This window comes from Lutjanus erythropterus, chromosome 10 (assembly GCF_056507025.1).
Source record: "Lutjanus erythropterus isolate fLutEry1 chromosome 10, fLutEry1.hap2, whole genome shotgun sequence".
Lineage (NCBI taxonomy): Eukaryota > Metazoa > Chordata > Actinopteri > Lutjaniformes > Lutjanidae > Lutjanus > Lutjanus erythropterus.
Genome location: NC_139326.1, coordinates 2551282 through 2571246, shown reverse-complemented (window position 1 = coordinate 2571246; position 19965 = coordinate 2551282). Strand labels below are relative to the sequence as shown.

Sequence of the window (19965 nt, the reverse complement as noted above, 5' to 3'; positions counted from 1 at the left end):
TTCTCCCTTTTCCAAACATACACAGCCAAGACATACAAACCAAGCTGAGTGCATGAAATTTGAATGATTTCTGAGTGAATCCTTTGCACAAAAGCCTCTTTGTGGCTGGTTGCTAACATAGCAAACACAGATTTAGCTGTGGAGTTATGGCTCTGGGAGGAGAATGAGACTAGACTGGAGAAAACTGCCTCAGAGTGGGAATGACTGCGAGGCAGTGTCACTTCTTGCAAGCTAACAGACAACCACAACGTTAGAGTTGATATGCCTGACAAATCAAATTGGTTATGCAGATTTAAACACATAATGATAGACTGTACATTGAATTCCTCCAGCAAACCAAGAATAAACAGTGATTCCTGGTCTCCAATTACTGTGATAAGATGGTCATCATTTTTGTAAAAAATGAGTCAAGTTTAAAGATTCATTTTAGTGAAATACCACTCGTACAAAGAAATATTCAGTATCTTATTTATGGCTGGTGGAGAAAAAAATGCATATTTATGGGGTTTTCAGTTCATCCTTCACAAGCCTCAGCTGCCCTTTAGCACGTGAGAAACACTGTGGCTGCCTGCTGATGGTACTGCGCAATCCATTAACAAATCAGTCAACATAAGAATAACAGACAAGCTCACAAGCAATGAATCACTCAGTCATTTATAGGGCTGTACAATAAATCCAAATTTTATCAAAATGGCAGTTGACAGCATGATTTTTGAATCTGCTCTTTCTACCAGAACTCATACTTTAGCCGTCACTAATACTATGTGACTGGTGCTTCTCAGTATAGAACAGAGAACTTATAGCAGAGGACTGCACATGGTGGGGGTTTAAGTTATTGTGTCAACTATACTACATTGAAGACCTTTCTATAAATAACAGATCTGGATATATATATATAAAAAAAGGAAAACTAAAAAAGGAAGTTTTTCTTTGGTTTCTTTTGTTTCATTTACATCTGAATGAACTGACAGGTAACTGGCTGACAAGCACACACACGGTGCACTTCCATGGATTCACTCAAATTCTAAAATGAGCGCATTCCTTACATACTTGGAAGGAAGTGAAAAGGCAACTTGGCCATTAAGTGGCTAGTAGAGAGCTTAACTGTCATTTGTCATGGCCCCCTGTGCCCGTTAGCGCTCCACTGTGTAAAGCTACCTGGTGAGTCAGTCATGGACAGCACTGAGGAACTCTAAAGCAGAAGAGAAACCAAACAACAGACTGTGTGAGGGAAGGCATAATCTGAAGCCTTCTGAGTTGTGTGAGAAGGATCGTAGCCGCTGAATACTGTTCACATGAGAGACAAGAGGACCAACAGGTCAACCATAACATCTTTGTAAGCACTATAATTATAAGATAGCCTAAGAGACAAGAGACAGGGCAAAGACAAACAGAGGATTTAAATGCCTGGGCAAGTCCAACCACTTAACTAATCTAATGAAGTGTTTGAAATTATTTTTGAAATGTGAAGCACAAAACAACAGTGCTTTCCAAAAAATGTAAGTAAATATCCCAGCACCAGAGTAAAGGTGTTTGAACAACAGCCCTCTCCTCCCACTACATGATCTAACACACATATATACACACAGAGAGAGACACACCGACCAACGGAACAAAATGCTTTTTATAGATATTCAAAGGATTTCACTTTCTACAAAAGGTATTCATGGTTCTGAGCCAACATCCTCTTCACACTTCCTTTTCAGATAATTTCTTACGCTGCTCAGCAAGCTTATACTGTACACCACGTACACCAGGATTACTTTAAGAGTGACCTTTCCCACCATTCAGTCCAGGTACTGAACATTAATACAGTACTGACTAAAATGTTTCCATCCCACAGATTATCAAAAACCTGCCAAGAATTGAAGGCTGACATTGAGTGTTTGGTCAGATTCACAAGGTTGGTTAGCTGAGGAAAGTGAGGGAGGGGAAAGCACTTATCCAGTTGGCCCAGGAATGGAAGAAGCAACCTTCTGCCCACACACGGCCACTTCTCTAACCTTAAGGCCACCACAGCCACCAAAGAATGTTTGACAATGTCCACCAGCTCTGACACAAGAAGCTGTAGTGGTGGCACAAAGAGGAAAAACACAATACACACAATAGGCCTACAGTCTTCCTTAATCCATGTGTCTACTCTAAATACAGTATGAGAGGGTGATAAGACCTGTTTTACGTGGCTCCTCCAGATTCAGCTGAGAAAACAGCATTTAAGCTAAAATTCCTACATAAACTCCACAGTTAGTTATTTTTATCAGGTTGGATTTGTAGTTAATCACACAGTGTTATATGGAAGTTTTATGGATAAACAGTATTTACCATTAACTAGTCATCCATCACGTGCTAAATTCAAATGCCACGACTTGTACTGTAAACTCAGGTATCATGGAACTTAACTCAGTATACCACAGGTGCCGTCACCTGATCTGCTATCTTGAGGGCATCTTCCTACAATTAGAAGTGTTTGACAAGGTCACAGTAGACCTTGCCAACGGGGGAAGAGGTTCAATTTCCATCTTGCTTCCAGGCTCTCTGACAGACCCATGACAGTGGGTTGATCCCTGATGACTTGTTGCCCTAAACACTCAATCTACAAGACTGAAAAGGCTTCAAGGAAATTCAAGGAAAGCACTGAAAACACTAGATTTTAGGGGTGTCCTCTAGGGCAGTGTTTCCCAACCCTGGTCCTCAAGGCACACTGTTGTTGTTGTCAGGCTTCTGCAGAGGCTTGATGACGAGCTGATCATTTGAATCAGGTGTGCTGGAGCAGGGAAATATCTAAAACATGCAGGGCAGCGTGCCTTGAGGACCAGGGATGGGGAACACTGCCCTAGGGCTGCAATGAGTAATCGATTATTAAATTAATTGCCAGGTATTTTGATATTCAATTAATCAGTCATTTTTGGTTTCTTTACTCTCACAGTAAACTGAATATCTTTGGGTTGTGAGGATGTCACCTTGAGCTCTGGGAAACAACGATCAACATTTTTCACCATTTTCTGACAAACAATTATTAATCAAGAAAAAAATCGACCATTTAATTGAATATGAAAATTAGTTTCAGTCCTGCTGCCCCCTAATAGTCAACTTAACAGATAGTCATGACAAGAGTCGTAGTCGACCACATTTTCATTCACTGGTCACAGAAATAAAAAAAAAATCAGATTACATTCTGGATTTGTGCCTTGCCATCAGGCCTGGGGGATCATGAGTTCAGTTAGCAGTCCTACAGGATATAGCCTCCGAGGCCAATGGAGGTGGCTGACAGGGAATACAGCACCTGAGGGAATTTAACATTACAGTGGCTGATTGGACACAGATTCCACAGACGATGTTTTTCAGCCCTCTCCAATTCCATCACAGTTAGTTTTGTGGTTTTGAGACGATTTTGAGGCTACGTTTTTAAAGTTTTACAGCCTGACATACTGTTGCATTTCTGGAACTCATTTATCAGTCACTTGTTTCACCTTCTCCACAGCGCATTTTCGCATTGATTTTTCTTTTAATAATTGCACCAACTGTTATAAAAAAAATATATTTATTTATGTATTTATTTGTTTGTTATAGTTCCATATTGAAATGTAATCTCTGTGCATTTTGCATCAATCTGCTTTGTCCTGTTATTGTAATGCACACTGACTGCTTGTCTTCAAGAATCTCAGTCAACTGAGGGGTCTCAAACTGATTTGAATCTTCTCCTTTGAGGGAGCAGTTATTTATCCAACACACATGTAGCAGCTGCCATGACAAAGCAAAGAAAATGAATGATTGAGCAGTGACTGTAACACATATAAACCAAGCATCAGATAGCCTAAATACCACTAAAAGAGAGAAAACAGATGGTGGTACTGCAATAACCATCGCTGGATCAGTTCTATGCAAAACTTTCAGTGTTGTACATGCTGACAACCAACTTCTATGTAATGAATGAGCCGCAGAATTATTATAAATCCAGTCACAAAGCAAAAACTTCCAAGCAGACTGACCCAATTTCCAGGCAATCTGTGGTCATCATTGCTAAAGAGGAAGGAAAGTTCTGTTGGCTGATCCTCGATTGGATTATGTTTTAGTATGATTAAGACTTAATCGCACAATAAAGTGAGTTACTGAAACTGACTTCTGAAGCAGTACAATGTAAGGCATGATTTGCTGTGTAATGTGTCATTTGGTACTGGATCAAAATGTTAGTCCTTTTGTGAAGAGTGGATACAGAGCTTACCTTATTCAAAGACTAGTACACTATGACACTAGTTATTGCCAAAGTGGGAAGTAATGACTGTATATTTAGGTTGTAATCAATTACTCTTTTCATCATTTAAATGGACAGTTAATCCCAAAATCAAAATTACATATTTTTCATCTTACCTGTAGTGGTATTTATCAGTCTAGATTGCTTTGATGCAAGTTGCTTAATTTACTTTTTGTAGAGATGTCTGTCTTCTCTCTACTATAATAGAATTAAATGGCTTGTGGTGCTCAAAGCATTAAAAAAAAAAAACAAAAAAAAAAAACATTTGACAAAGTCAACAGCAGTGTGTCTTTCTAGAAATTATGACCTGGTTACTCAAGATAATTCACACACCTTGTTGTGAACAGTTGCAGGATCTGTTTTCTTTCTACCAGACTACACCCACCAACTGTGCCACTGTGCAAAAGGAAGCGTACATCTACTCACGGATGAGAATTTACAGCTGAGGAGGGCGTCATGAGGTTTATATCCTATGCTGGCATGACCATGAACACAAGCTGACTGCCATCTAGTTGGGCTGAATAATTTAGCAGATATGTATTGAATTTGCAATATGGACTAGTGCAACATTCAAATCTCAGGGGGCGTAATATTTGTGAAAGGCAAAATGTATCAAAATGCCATTCTGATTTAAGAACTGTGGAGCTGCGAGGATGTCGCAGCCTATAAAAGGTATTCAGAAAAACTTCTCACAAAAATATCCCACCATGACTTTTATTTCAATATATTGAAAAATGAGAATGATGCAAAAAATCAACCGCAATTAGCCTTACCATCTAGTTCCATTATATTTGAGACACAGCAGACATCTCTATGGCCGATATTTCAAAAATTCAGTAACTACACCAAAACTATCTAGACTGCTAAATAGCACTACAGGTAAGATGAAAAATGTATATTTTTGATTTTAGGTTGAACTGTCCCTTTAGAGAAATTCACTGAGCCTTCTTTTAATAGCCTATTTTATCAGGCAAACAGTAAAAATGCAACAGTATTCCATTTAACACAAAACAGAAACAGCAAAACACACATTTGATAAGTGACAAACAAATGTTTATAAGCATTATAACTCAATCAAAATACTATTACGATTAACCTAACCGACTTACTTTTGTCTATGACTGATTTCTACAAGAAGAGGAAGAAATGCTTTTTCAGACATAAGTCACAAAGTGCTTTGCAAATGCATTGTACAACGTAAGAAAGAAATCTAAGAAGATAAAAAACCACAGGAGCCACGTAATACTGGAAAAGATGGGGAGATAATTACTGTACTGATATGCTACAAAGGCTTAACGGTAATATCTAGTGTTTAAACATTTATGATGTCAAATGACAGTATGCTATTAACGTTGTATCCCATGGCCTTACGAGCCTTGTCAGAATGGTTATGTGTTAATAGGCTACATCTTTAGATATTCCCTTCACAGGCTCCATGGGTGGGTGTTGGGACATCTGACACAAAAAGCTGAAGCACTTTGATGTCCCAGGTTACACGTTTATAACATTAGTGTCCTTGATTGGATGGTATTCTAACATTAGCCAGCTGAGATTTAACCAGGCAGCCAACAAATCGAGATAGCTTAGGTTTAGTTGATGAGTGTAGCTGCTGGCTAACGTTAGGTAACTAAACTTTGCTTAGCTAAAATATTATCAGACGAGCTGAGATCCACATCTAACGTTAATACACCACGTAAGTAACGCTAGGTCAGCTAAACGCTAAGAGCAAACTTACACAACCCAAGACACTCAGCTTCCACATTGGTCCGAGTGAAGACAGACTTGTGTTTGCACTGATTTAAAGAAGTAACACAGACAGAAAACCGGCGAAATGGCTAACCTAACTGTTGGCGGTAGCCTGCTAACGATAACCAAGTTAAACTCGGTTAACGTTTGCTAATCAGACAGAGTAAGCTAACGGTAAGCTAGTTAGCAACGTTAGCTTTAGCTTAGATTGCAAGCTCCTGAGTGAGCCAGTGTGATCAACAGAACATGCTAACATGAATACAGCAACTTACCGAGCGTAATTAGCGTGTCCTGGTTGTTCACGGTTCCTCTAAACAAAGCTGATCATAAGATTTCTCGAGTCAGAGAGGTTGTTTGTTGGCGGTTTGCCGTCTCACACAGGCAGCAACGAACAGTGCTGTCATTTGCTGTCATCACGAGGAGACCTGCGCAGCGCGCATGCGCAAAGGCTCGTTAAAGGGAGTGTTCACACTAACACAGAAAACAGGCCTTAATATTGTGGTGTGTCTCTTCAGGAGTTTTGAGCAATTTCTAACAAATTTTACGTTTTAAATTAAATGGAACTCAATCCTCAATCTTCCATAATAATAATAATAATAATAATAATAATAATAATAATAATAATAATAAATATTAAACACATTATTTGTGTAGCACCTTTCATACAAGAAATTGATTACAGTTTATATTTTTATTGATTAAATGCACCATCTTGTTTTTATCCTTCATCTTGTGATGTCACTGTTGATATAAATCCTGCACGCACATAGACATGTATATATGCATAATGTACATAATCATCCCCTCCATGTATATCCACTATCAAAAATGTCTATGATAATATCCTCACTTTGAGTTTTTTCTGTTAACTTTTTTCTCTGGCTTTCAAATAGACTACACACTAGTGGAACAGCAAACTTTCCTAAGTCGTTGTTGTCATGCTGTATTGTTTTCTTCATATTCCATCAGTATACATAGTGAGATGTCTGACTCTGAATACTGTAAATACCTCAGTCTCAATTTGTCGTCCATAATTTTGCAGCGGTGGTTTAATGTTTTATTTTATTTGTAAAAACAAAACCTGATGCACTAAAATCACTTATAGGCCTTTCTCTGCCCTGGCCTGAATATAATCAGAATCAGAAATACTTCACTGATTCCCCTTGGGGGAAATTGAGTGCCTCTCATATGCCCTCTCTCAAAATAAAACTGTTATAAATCACATGATATTGAGAACTGAGTTATACAGCATGATGCTGCCAGAGCTGGCAAACAATGAAATAAATGTTTCAGAGATTAAACAGAGCAGGGCCTCATCTCATTGTGAAACACTGAAAAGAACAATAGCTCTCTCTCTCTGGAACTTTCATCTGATTGAAATGAGATATCAAATGATCTGTTATGATGCCTTATGATTTGTTAATTCTTCCTGTTTTGTTTTGTGATGTGTGTGTTTTTGTGTCTCCATATAGGTCATTAATAGTAATTTTACTGTTTTACTGTAGGCCCATTTTAGCTTTTTATTCTTGTGTGCTAAATTTGTGCAGGGCTCAGCCATCGTAACATGTTTTCAAATGTTATTTAAAAATAAGGCTGACTTAACTTGATTTCATGATATGGCTGCACACACCGTAACTCTGTTACTGGATTTAGCTGCTGCAGGGTGCCAAGATGAGATCATTACAGGAAAACATTCAAGCTGTTAAAGGATAGGTTCACAAGTCTATTTTAAATCAATCGTCAGTTGCCCATATGAACATTATAATTGACTTTGCTAGCTGCTGTAATTCCTCCTCCTCATACTGGCCATTAAGGGATGTCTTACGATGTAAGTGATGGTGCATCCACAGTCCTTGTTCCATGCAAAAACAAGTGTAAACCTTATATAACGCTAATATGAGTCTTTTACAGGATGAGTTAGACAAATCAAGTGGGTGTCTTTAGAAGTTACAGTCTTATTAAATTGTCTTTCCAACTCAGCTCAGCAAGGAAATGCTGTCTGGAGAAACACAAAGAGAGAATTTTCAACTAAAAAAGACATTAACTTTGGAATATACTGGTTTGAATTAAAGACCCCCTCCAGTGAAAGTCATGTTTTTAACCTTGTTAACATGTCCGTGTGGTGTTTTTCATAAGTTACAAGATCTATCAAGCATTTCCTGCTTTGAAACTGCAGTGAGCAAGAACAGTCTCAAAGAATGGATTCAGTCAGGCTGGGTATATGACGAGGTATTTGAACTTATGCTGCAAAAAGAAACATATTAGACATAATTTATTACTTTATATTGTTTAAACCAGGACTGGAGGTGTATCCTCATATTAGCCTCAGATTAACACTGATATATATTGTATGTAAAAGTCATGTTTGAGCAAATGTATATATAATCCAATATACATTTCAATGCAACTGTCTGACAAAACTCATTTAGGCCTACAGGAAAATCACCAATCTATATATTTACAGGTAAAGAAAGGATCAGAACACTTTTTTTTTTGACTGAGGTTTCTTCATATCTAGATGGTTAAAAAGACCACAAACGCAGGACATTGAACTTCATCCCCTGGCAGTGCTGCAATATTACAATGTAGTATAATAACACAGACTAAACAAAAAGCCATCATATTTTTCATTTTGATATTTGGAAAGGAAAGTTTTTTTCAATAAAACACAGAAGAATGCAGATACAGATGGGGGATTTTAATATGGTAGAAGTGAACAAAACACATCCTGAGTCAATCAATAGGGTGGTTCCACTGCATATGCATTGGCTTACTGAATAATATACACTGAACATGTCATAAACTCTCTGCATATATATATCTATATTGATATATTTGAGTGTGTGTTCCAAATAATAAGTTTTGTGAAATTATGGACATGTTCATGGGTACAGAGCTGCTCATGATAGATTAATTAAAAAAATAAGAAAGTAATACATGCATTATTCCACTAGGTGGCGGTCTAATGACATAGAAGACACCTAAGGAACACTGTAAACGCTTGAGTAAGCAACTTCTAGTGGGTCTTAAGTAGAGTAACACAAATCATACATGTTACAGCACATTCACAGTAATAAATAGATAAATAAACAGACAAATAATAATAGAGATTTGAAACTGAAAGGACAATTAAACAGGATCTGGAATGATGAGATTTGGAGCATACTGTTTCAGTTCAAGCTTTAATGAAGCAGCAGTTTATGTTTTGACAAACAACTTGTCTTGATCAGAGTGGATTTATTAATATAGATTTGCACGTTGTTTGCCAGAACATTAAGTGTTGCATCTGATTAAAACACTGAACTCTATCAATGTGCTCCACAACCCATCCCTGGATTTTAGTCTTAAAGGTTTAATGTGCTGGATTTTCCTACAAAAAAAGCAACGTATAGACCCACATAAACATAAACATAAACATAAACATAGACCCCCCGGCCCTCTGCTTGTCTTCTCTTATTTTCTCATTATTCTCTTGTATTCAGGACCTTTTGATCGTCTGTATTTTTGGGACATTTTTTATTACTCTTTCAAGGGTCTACAGGACAGGGGGGTTACAGGGGATTCACACACTGTGCAGACTGTAAAGCCCCCTGAGGCAAATTGTGATTTCTGATATTGGGCTTTAGCAGTGATTCCCAAACTTTTTCTGCCACGCCACCCTTCAGAAGCCAAAAAACGTTCAGGCCCCCCCAAACCACAATTATTATAAGTCATTAACAGTAATTGCAGAATCAACAAATACAAAATGATTCTACAGTTTAATTTTAATGAAATTAAGGTCAGCATAATAGCATCAGCAAACACTTTATATCCCATACATAATTCATATTCATTTAACTTTATTCCACTTTATTTCTCCCCTGGTCATCTGCATCCCCTCTGCAGTGGCTCTGTGCTCCTCTGCATGTAATACAAAAGATCCTCTTTTAAAGAATGGGGTTGATTCTTCTTTTTTTTTCTTTTTTGAATACTAAGACAATGTACGAATAACATCCTAGGCATGAGATCGTTGTATATATCAATACTATCGATGTTTTATTTTCCTGTATTATTTTACCCTTTTGCTCAAAAGCCTAATAAGGAGAACCGTGGAAGAGAAACACAAAGCCACGAGGTCACTTGTTAAATTCCATTTATTATATATTTATATATGGGTTATAAACATCACAAAATAGAAAGTTCAGGAAGGTCTTGCACAAAGATATACTGTATATAATCAAGTAAAAGAGCAACCTTAGATTAGTCAACAATGGCAATGGAAGCAGGCATATCATCATATATCTGGGTTCAGTGCTGCAGCTGTGTTAGGAACATTCTCATTTTATAATTTATGTTTTAGTGCAAACAAAGTCTTTTGCAGCTCTCGGCTCCAAGGGATTATTCAATATTAATAATAAAATAGGATTTTACAATATAGATGTTAAGGTTGCTCTTTTATTGCATATTGTTTAAGAACATACTGTGGTATTAGTTACAATAAGGTCTCAAGGTCATGATGTTCAAATGATCTAATATTCAATATATATACCTCTTACATTTCTAAGCATCAAATGGTATATCATTAACATAATAAATTTAATTATAAGCAATATATATTAAAATACCTGAATATAAATAACATGCTTTGAGCAAAATAATATTTCATTTACAATGGTAGTTCAAACAACCTAAGAGCTGTCAAGCCTTTAAAATAGCTAAACCTATACATTGCTTTGTGTCAAATGCATTTTTTTTTTTCGACTGAAGGCCACTTTCAAACAAAGCAATTTATATACGAGAATGACATCAAGTCTTATCACGAGATGAAATAAGTTCCAACCAAAATTCTTAACGAAGTGGGGAAACAAATAGGTGGTTTGATTGTACTTCTTCGTCTATCAAACAATAACTAATATAGCAATAATTAAAAAAAATACCCACACAACTACAGTATACTTAGGAAATAATACTTAAGTACTAATAAACAGTTGTAATATTACAACCACCGTAACAAGTTATAATATAAATTTCTGATAGAACATTTTTGGAGAAATCAATAGTGGATGACTGTTACAATATGAGACCTGGCTGTGCCTACTATCATGTGGTGGCAATGAGATGTGTATTTTATAAATATTGTGTGCTTCATAAATTGTCTGCAGAAACTGCACAGATCATACATGTTCACATCTTAAACACCTGGATAACTGGGTTTGTGCCTAGTCTACATGCAGGCTATTAACTCTTCTGAGTGCAACAGGATCAAAATAAGCCAATAACAACAGAGGGCAACCTTTAAAAGTGCATGTATTTACTGTATGTATGTGTGTGAGTGTTGGTGTGTGTGGCAATAGAGAGAAAAAAGAGAAAGAGAGACGGAAAGAGAGCTTGGTCACATATATACACATATTTGCAACACTTTATATTAAGGTGCCGTTATAAGCATTAGTTAACATGCAAAAAGGCCCTTACAAGATGCTTATTAACATAAAAATGTGTTAATAGGTTTAAGTGTTCATAATAGCATAATAAACATGTTTGTTAGATAAGACGTTTATAAGCACATTAAGAAACTTATTAACAATTTATAGACTGCAAAATAAGTGCATAACCTTATTAACCTTAATAAGTATCCAGAAATCTTAATATGCCAGAACAAAAACTCAGTTAAGGTTAATGACAATGACACAATAGAAAAGTAAGTTGTACTTCACAAATATGTTAGAGGGAGGCTTTTATTAATGTTCTCAAGCAGCTGGACTGCTAACAAGTTTCTTATACGTGGATATAAATGTCTTATAATCTAACAGTAAAGTATTTATTATGCTATTATTCACAGTTATGTAGTCTTCTTAACACATGAATGTTAACAAGCATCTCATAAGGACTTTACTAGCTATTAACTCATGCTAATTACATGCACCTTACTATAAAGTGTTACCCACATATTTCCATACCAGTGTTCAATTTGCTAAACCACACCATGTATTTACAGTATGTACATTTACTGTAGCTGACATCATTATCATTACTATTTAGTGCTATACTATATAATATCATCCAGGAGATGAGGCGTACCCACCCAGTCCAGTGTTCTTGGCTCGGATGCAGCCATGATCATGCACATAAACTGTTTCCCCGTTCTCTTATCTATTGGGTAAATTGTAGTTGGGGTGAACCTCTTGTTGCTCTCCACAAACTCGCACAGCTGATTATAGATTTTGGGGTACTCATGACGAAGGAAGACTCCCCTGGTCCTGAGCTCACGCTGGATGTTGACAAAGCACACCTCTCTGGCTTTTCGTCCCTCCTCCCCCTCCTTGTCAATGTCCGGTGTGCCTGGAGGCGGAGTGAGGATGAGAGTTTCCATCTCGCTATCCTTCTTGAGTACCTTTTTGTCAGGGCTCGATGAGGCCAAGGACACCTTTGCATATTTTCGAACTGTTGGTGCTTGGACCCTTGGCGAAGGTCTGTTAGGCACTAGTTCACCAACAGCTACGGATACATTCAGAAGGAAACATTCATTGGGGTCGTACTCATTACCTGCCAGCTGCAGCTCCTTGCAGTATTCACCCAGGTTGTCCTTGAAGCCATCCAGCTCTCTGAGAGATAAGTATGTGGGAGACATGAGGAGGCTCTCGAGCCCAACTTGCAAGAAGTTGTCAGCTGTCTCCGGATTAGCAAAACCCAGAAAGAGAACACCCCTCCCTCTGGAGAGGTAGCCAGCTTTGGCCACACGAGAGAAGGCTTTGTGGATCTCTGAATTCTCTCTGCAGAACTTGAGAGTGTGTCGACAAACGCTGTTGACACGACCGTACAGACATGTCTCTTTATGGATCTCCCAGTCATCCCTGCGACAATTTCGTGAGCAGTAAAAAGTGTAGCAACTGTGACATGATTTGTAGTACAAGCACGCGTTGAACATACTCTCAATCCGGTTGCACTTCTTGTTAGCACACACCATGGTGTCATCTTCATCTGTGCTGTGGTCTGGAGAACATTCTTCTGCACTCCTCTGTAAAGCATCACATCCACTATCAGGGTCTTTGATTGTGTCAGGGCTGGATTTAGAGGACGGAAGCTGTGTGTTCTGACCTCCTAAGTTTTCAAGTCCAGATGGTGCTCTGTCTTTGTCGTCATCTTCGGTAATTAGTTGTTTAAGCTGGTCTAAAAGGTCTTCACTTGATTTCCTGCATGTTGGTGGTTTGTAATCAACAACCAAATCAGCCAAAAGTTCGTCCAGTTGCTCTAGACTCTGCTGGAGGGAGAAGTTGTTGTGTTTCCTATCTTTGCTTATGTCTGATGTGTTGGATGGCTGCTTTTGAAGCGTTACTCTCGGAGATGGCGTCTTTTCGCCGTCCAACATATCCCAGCTGACGGAGTGCACTTCACGCCGCTTGCTGTTGCCTGCGTTTAAGTCATTGTCTGTGATGGTGATCTCAGGAGTTACAAACCAGTGCCCACTCTTGTTATTCCTCCATGGATTGTTCGAGCCCCTCTCTAACGATGTTTCAGAGAGCGAAAGGGCAGCGTAGCGCCTTGGTGAACTTGAGAGGTTAAGGATAACAGGCTGAGATGTAACCTCAGAGGATGCTCCATGCCTCGCTTGATAAAACAGGTTCTCGTAGCTTCGTCCACGAGGCACTGATTGCTCTCTATCGTGGCGCGGATACAGAATATTATCCCAAGACTTGGAATGGTTTTTGGCCTCTGCTCCTAGTCTGCTTGTCTCCACACAGCTGCTAGTAAACCACGGGGGTATACTGGGGTCTTGCCTTACTCTTGGCGGTGTGTGCTGAGAGGACTGGTTCGAGTAGCCAGATATACTTGAGCGATACCAGTCATCAGAAAAGGCCTGGGACATTCGAGGGCGTCGACGACCCTCTGTATGATATGGCCTTGATGCAAAGTACTGCTCTTCAGGAGAGCCGTACGGTTTGGAATAAAACAACCTCGAGTTACTCATATGGTATGGATTGAACCGGCTGTCCTCTCCAAAGTAAGATCTAGACAGTGGAGTTTGAGAAAAGTATGATCCTGCCTCACTTGTGGAGTAGGGCCTACTATATACAGAGTGTGGTGACTCTCTGGAAAGGTGGTCTGTATAATACGACCTGACAGGAAGGGTGTGCACCCATCGAGTCCTTGGATCATACTGACTAGTCATTGTACTACCATGGCTGGTTAAACTGGACCGATCATCCTGATAGTATGCTCTAGAATATGGATGGACTGGATACCGAACAGGGTCCTCTGTATAGAAGAACTTAGTTGGTATGTTAGGGTTAGAGTAAGCTCTTTGTTCCTGACTCAGGTATGGTGCTGTCGGTGATGCCATTCTGTGCATGTCTAGGTGCTGGTAAGAGATGGGAGACATGCTGGTGGTATAGTGGTATCCTTGTCTAAAATCTCCACTGTAGCATTCGCTTGGAGTGGGCGTTGGTGAGGAGACAATCTGTCGTGGTACATACAAACCTCTACTGCTACTGGCCTGGGAGTATCTCTGCCAAAGATGCTCAGTCCGTACATTGGGAACCTGCCTGGATGTGTGCTGCAGCACAGAAGCATCCGGTTTAATGTCCACACGGCACCTGACATGAGGGGTTATGGCTGGTTTATCTGGTTTATCCTCCTCAAAACAGTCTGAGACATAGAGGGGAGAATGAGGCTGCAGTTTGATGGGATGCACATCATTCAAAAAAGCCCTGTTTGAGGAGTAGGATTCTCGCTGTGTTTCAGAAGTCCTTAAGGTATCAGATGCAGCCTGAGGTGCATCCCTCCCCTTCCTGGCCCCTGGAGGAGACACTGAGATGGGCACGGGAGTGAGGGTGGCCTTAATTCTTGGAGCGCTTTTAGATCTTGTTCTCTTTTTAGAATCCGACCATGTAAGATGGTTGGTTTTATCCTGGGTGGTGGTGGTGGTGGTGGTGGTGTGCTGCTGGAACTGCCTGGTGTTGAACAGATCCGGAGATGAAAAGCGAAGGTGCCCCGGTTGATCTAGTCCATTCCACATGAGATCTTTGTTTAAAGTCTGATGCTCAGTCCTCTTGTACGGGTACTCCATTGAGGAAGAGAAGGACTGCGGGTCATCCAGTGACTCGATGAAGTCAAAGCTACGGCAGTGTCTTTTGTTGATGATTTCTGGTTTGTCGATCATTTTCAAGTCGCACTGCCGGGAGGAGTGGAGAGAAACAGAGTTGTCGGTGAGGGGATTTAGAGTAAAGTCCCGATATAGAGTCGATGCCAGTATATCAGGGGGATGCGTTCGTGTCATCTTAGAGGAACTTCAATGCTCTCCATTCAGTGTGATTCAAGATCAACACAGCCTGTGGGAAGAGAGAGATAAATGAAAACAAATACACCTTGATGCAATTTGTATGTACAGATGTGAGATGTTCTGCTAAAAAGAGACAAACAGTAAGTTGTTTACAACAGGATCAGTTTATATTTGATTAATCTGTGACTCCCTATAAACACAATACTTTTTTTTTTTTTTTATCTAAAAGCATCTATAAAGCTGAATCAGATGTAAATGAATCTGTCCAACAACCACCTGACCACATGAAACAGATGCCTGCAGTGATGACTGTGTTTAAATGTAACAGATGTAGTTGCTTATTTACCAAGTTAATGTCATGCAGACACAATACAACACTGTATCTAAGCAACATGACAACCAGTCATTATTTCAGTTAATTTTTAATTTTAATGAGACTGGAGACACTGTAAGCTTAAATGAGCTATTCACACTATTTATTTTGCATAATTCAGTCTTTTGTTGCCAACTTTTTTATTAAAAGACAATGCAAAACATAACTTGCATGACATTATACCAAACTGCAGGTGAAAAAAACCCTTTAATGTTACATAAAAACTTGTGTGAAAGACTAGGCTAATCATATAATAATATTTAAATGTATAGATGTGAGGTAAATGTTCTGCTAAAAAGAGGCAGACAGTAAGTTGTTTACAACAATTGTAGGATGAGTTTATATTAGATTAGTGTATGAACCAAATCTGTATATACATCAAATCATTTGAATGATTTTTATTTAAAATGATCTATAAAACTGAATCAGATGTGTAAAACATCAACATGAGCACATGACACAGATGTCTGTAGTGATGACTGTGCTTAACAGATATACTTGCTAATTTACTAACCAAGTTAAAGTCATGCCAATAACTAACTGTTAGCTAAAATTAGCTGTTAACATCATCTTTCACTGCCTACTACTTTTTATTAAAAGAAAAGACAAACCATGTCTGATATTATACTACATTGCTAGGAAATTTTACTTTACTTTTTTTCCTTTTAAAACTTGTTTAAAATCTTAATAATGTAACACAGCTGGAGACAATAATTTTAAAACTATTTCAAACTATTTCCTATGAAATATAATCTAATACAAATTTATAGTAATTTTATTGTATTACTACAATATGTCTTGATTTACCATTAGGCTAAATTCTGTAGCCTGTATTAGAGACCTCAATTTTATTAGTTAGTTTCAGAAACTGCTTATACTAGTTTTTAAATTTTCAAAATATGACTTGCAACAAAGCATTTCTGTTTTCTTCTGTTTGAATTATTCATGTATTATAAATAAATGATATACAAACAACTGCTGTTAATCTCGAAAAGTGCTTAAAGAACATTCAGAGCCCTTTGAATATTACCGTGAACAAAACCATTGCATTTCAACAATGGATTTATGTGTCACACACACATGGGCTTTCTTGTTGGCACCCGCCCACGAGCTAACCCTGAGTTACCATCTGTTCATCGTGAAGAGAGAGGACTGACCAGCCACCTCCCCGTCATGTCTCCACAACACACCTAAATATCACGTCTGTTCACACACGACCAACCTCGACAGACAAACCAACGCTGTTAATCGCTGTTTTACTTTGGCCCCTTTCTGTCAAAGATACCTGTGTGTGTTTGCCCTTTAATGAAAAGAAACGCAGCAGATACGGTTGCACACACGGATTATGTAAAAATACTGACAGAAATACTGGCTTGCATGAATGGGTATCAGTGGGTAGCCCTTTTATTATCGAGATAAGATAAGATAAGATAAAATAAGATAAGATAAGATAAGATAAGTTAATTTACTTGTTCACAGGAGCTCAAGAGTCAAAAACAGCAGAAGAAAAGAGTGAGCAATGAATATAAATAAAATGAAAACTAAAAAGTTATGTACAGAATATACCTATCACTTGTACAGATAGCATAGCATCATACTAGAGTATCAATTTGACTTGCAAAATTCAACGATTGTATAACAATATAATACGAAATGCAATGTAGTTTAAGAGCAAATTTCCCCATCTTTCAAACTCCTGTGGAAAATAATCTTTCCCCAGAAGTCTGCTGTTCTTAAAAAAAAAACAGATAACATTATCTTGTGTTTTGTGTTAGCAGCTCTCCCATCACCTTTGGGACTAGCAGCACTAATGTCTAATTGATGACTGAATGTCATTTTAATTTGAATACAATTTAGAACTAATTCTGTGTCCCTTGGGCGTGTGCTGAAATTCAAACTATATGCCACTCAATTTGAGTCCATATTGGCCTTTCACTGCTATACTGGCAGCATATTGGTATTTTTGTATATGTTGTCTGATGCACAGATATGAAAACTCTTAATTTTAAAGAACATAAGGCAGGTTGTTTGTATTGTTTGGGGTTTTCGGGGGTTCATTCAAAGTTTTTGACAAGTCAGAGTTTACTGTTTCAGAGTTAGATATCGTTTTGAACAATGAAGTTTGCTATTAAACTGGAAACTGTGTAATATCTTGCCTCCATTATAAATCATTATATATCTATATAAAAGTAATACCAGGTAATATATTGATATCATTTTTTTTTATTCCTTAACATTGGTACTGACATCAGCCCCAAAGATCAAGTATTTCTCAGGCTCTACAGTCAATTAAAAAAAAGTTATTTAAATGCATCTTTCTTTCAATCTTGCTGTTCTTCGAGCTTTAAATGAATGAGGCAAGGTGTCAGGAAGATGGCAAGGGCCATGATGAGACTTCATTTTATTGCACAGTATAAAAATAGGTCTAATCATAGTGCAGAACGTGTGTGAGTGGTTCACTTCCACATTCTCGATCTATCTGTCTCAAACAGCTACACAGCTTTAATGCATTGATGGATATGAACAATAGCTCCCACTATTGTTGTATGAATGGGTTTGCAAGGACTCTGTAAAAATAGCTCTGCACAACTATTACACAAATCCTAATGGGAATGCTACAGCATCTGAATGCTGCAAGAGATTAATAAAATATCTGAATTAATTATACAGGTCTACAGTAGGTCACTATTGACCACCATAGGCACACTTTTAAGTCCCTGCGGAGATATTATGAGACTTGATCTGCAGAAAAGTGTTCATGTGTTTCATCGCACTGATTTAGGATTAAAAATAAGGCAAATTGTTAGATTTGTTTTTTAAATTAGAGGACGAAGCACAATGCTAAGGCTGACTAAATGCATGTAATAAAATATATAAAAATATCAGAATGAATCATATAGGTCTACAAGGGGTCACTGCTGACATCACTACTGACCACCACAGGCAAACTTTTACATCCCTGTAGAGATATTATGAGGCCTTTTCTGCAGAAAAGTGTTGATGTGTTTGATCACACAGATTTACAAAGAAAGGTTGGGTGAAATATCAGATTCATTTTTAAAATTAGAGGACAGAACAAGATGCTTGCATTCCTTTCCTCTACTCATCTTCATGGTCTGAGGCTGCTCTTCAATAGGGGGGGGGGGGGCTGACTACACTTTCTAGCACAAGTATAAAACCACATGCCACATACTGTCTCCATGGCTACAGCACACAGCAAAGAGACCATGAAACACTCCTGGAGTTGCTCACTGAGGGCACATTTTCAGTCTGAAAACATGGAGTCATGATCAATATGAATCGCTTTAATGTTCTCTGTGTGGGCAAAATCCATCAAGTGCGACTTTATATTGACCTTATCAAACAATGCGCCAATGATACAGTTATAATCACCTATTTATAGAGCCCAAAGCTGCATTTTCCTGCGCTATGATGTTATGGATCTACATTAATTAATATATACATATATTAACATATTCATTTATTTGTCCATTTGTAACTAAAAACAACTTGTAAGACTGCATCCTTCTGTTTTTACGAGGTTTTCCGGACAATAACAAATGTGATGCAGCTTCTCCTGAAGCCTCCCCACGGGGCCGCACCGAACCGAGGCGCATTCAGCCTTGAAGCGTTACCAAACACTTGCTCTAACGCACCTCAGCACCCCTTTTATTTTGGTGCTGCGGCACGGACGCACGGCCCTCCATCCTTTGTGGCTGACCTGACGCCTTTGAGCCCGGCGGAGTGACATAATTTGCGGGGAAGGAAAGCAGGAAAGAAGCCGCGGGTTCAAACCAGGACAGAGCTCCGGCGGGAGGCGGAATGAGTTCGCCTAAGTTTGGAGATGTTTAAAGATTTGTGAGTGAATGAGGGGCCTTACCGTCTCTGTTGCGGTGGACATGGTGGAGCAGCAGCCGCCTGGTCTCCTCCGTGAGGTGCAGCTTCACCCACACCGCACCTGCCGCCGCCGCGGCCGTGAGCCTCCCGGAGCAGAGCCGCCCTTCATGCTGCCTCCTTACATGTTGTCTGCCTCAGCCAGCGATGCTCTCCCCGCTCTTTGTGTGTGTGTGTTGTGTTTGTGTGTGATGGAGGGGAAGGAGGAGGTGTGTCTGAGCCTGCGCCTGTGCGCGTGCCTCTGGAGGCGTGGTTGTGCGTGTTTTTATGGGGAGGGGGGGGTGAAGGAAGAGGAGGAGGGGGAGGAGGAGGAGGCAGGGGTGGCAGCAATGCGGTCTCTCCCTCCGTTCATCTCTGAATATGGAGCCCTGAGGAGCACTGCATGGGCATTTCCTGCTCATCCTGCAGTGTGTGTGAGGTGCTGCTGTAATCAGCTGTCTTCAT

At 39.0% G+C, this 19965-nt stretch overlaps 2 protein-coding genes across 5 annotated transcripts in view; both read right to left on the bottom strand.

Annotated features, from left to right (window-relative positions):
- Positions 1-6420, bottom strand: part of gapvd1 (GTPase activating protein and VPS9 domains 1) — a 38515-nt gene extending 32095 nt beyond the window's left edge. For all 4 annotated transcript variants that reach the window (XM_084727865.1, XM_084727866.1, XM_084727867.1 and 1 more), the window contains exon 1: positions 6271-6420. The gene's annotated coding sequence lies outside the window, so the exon portion shown is untranslated. The remainder of the gene's footprint in view (positions 1-6270) is intronic.
- A 3693-nt stretch (positions 6421-10113) lies between these two features.
- unm_hu7912 (un-named hu7912) lies at positions 10114-19719 on the bottom strand. Its single transcript, XM_084727863.1, has 2 exons — positions 19508-19719; positions 10114-15303 (listed from the first exon to the last, which is right to left on the bottom strand). The coding sequence occupies exon 2, from the start codon at positions 15249-15251 to the stop codon at positions 12024-12026; it is 3228 nt and encodes a 1075-aa protein (XP_084583989.1). The 5' UTR covers positions 15252-15303; positions 19508-19719; the 3' UTR covers positions 10114-12023.
- Between the last annotated feature and the right edge of the window lie 246 nt (positions 19720-19965).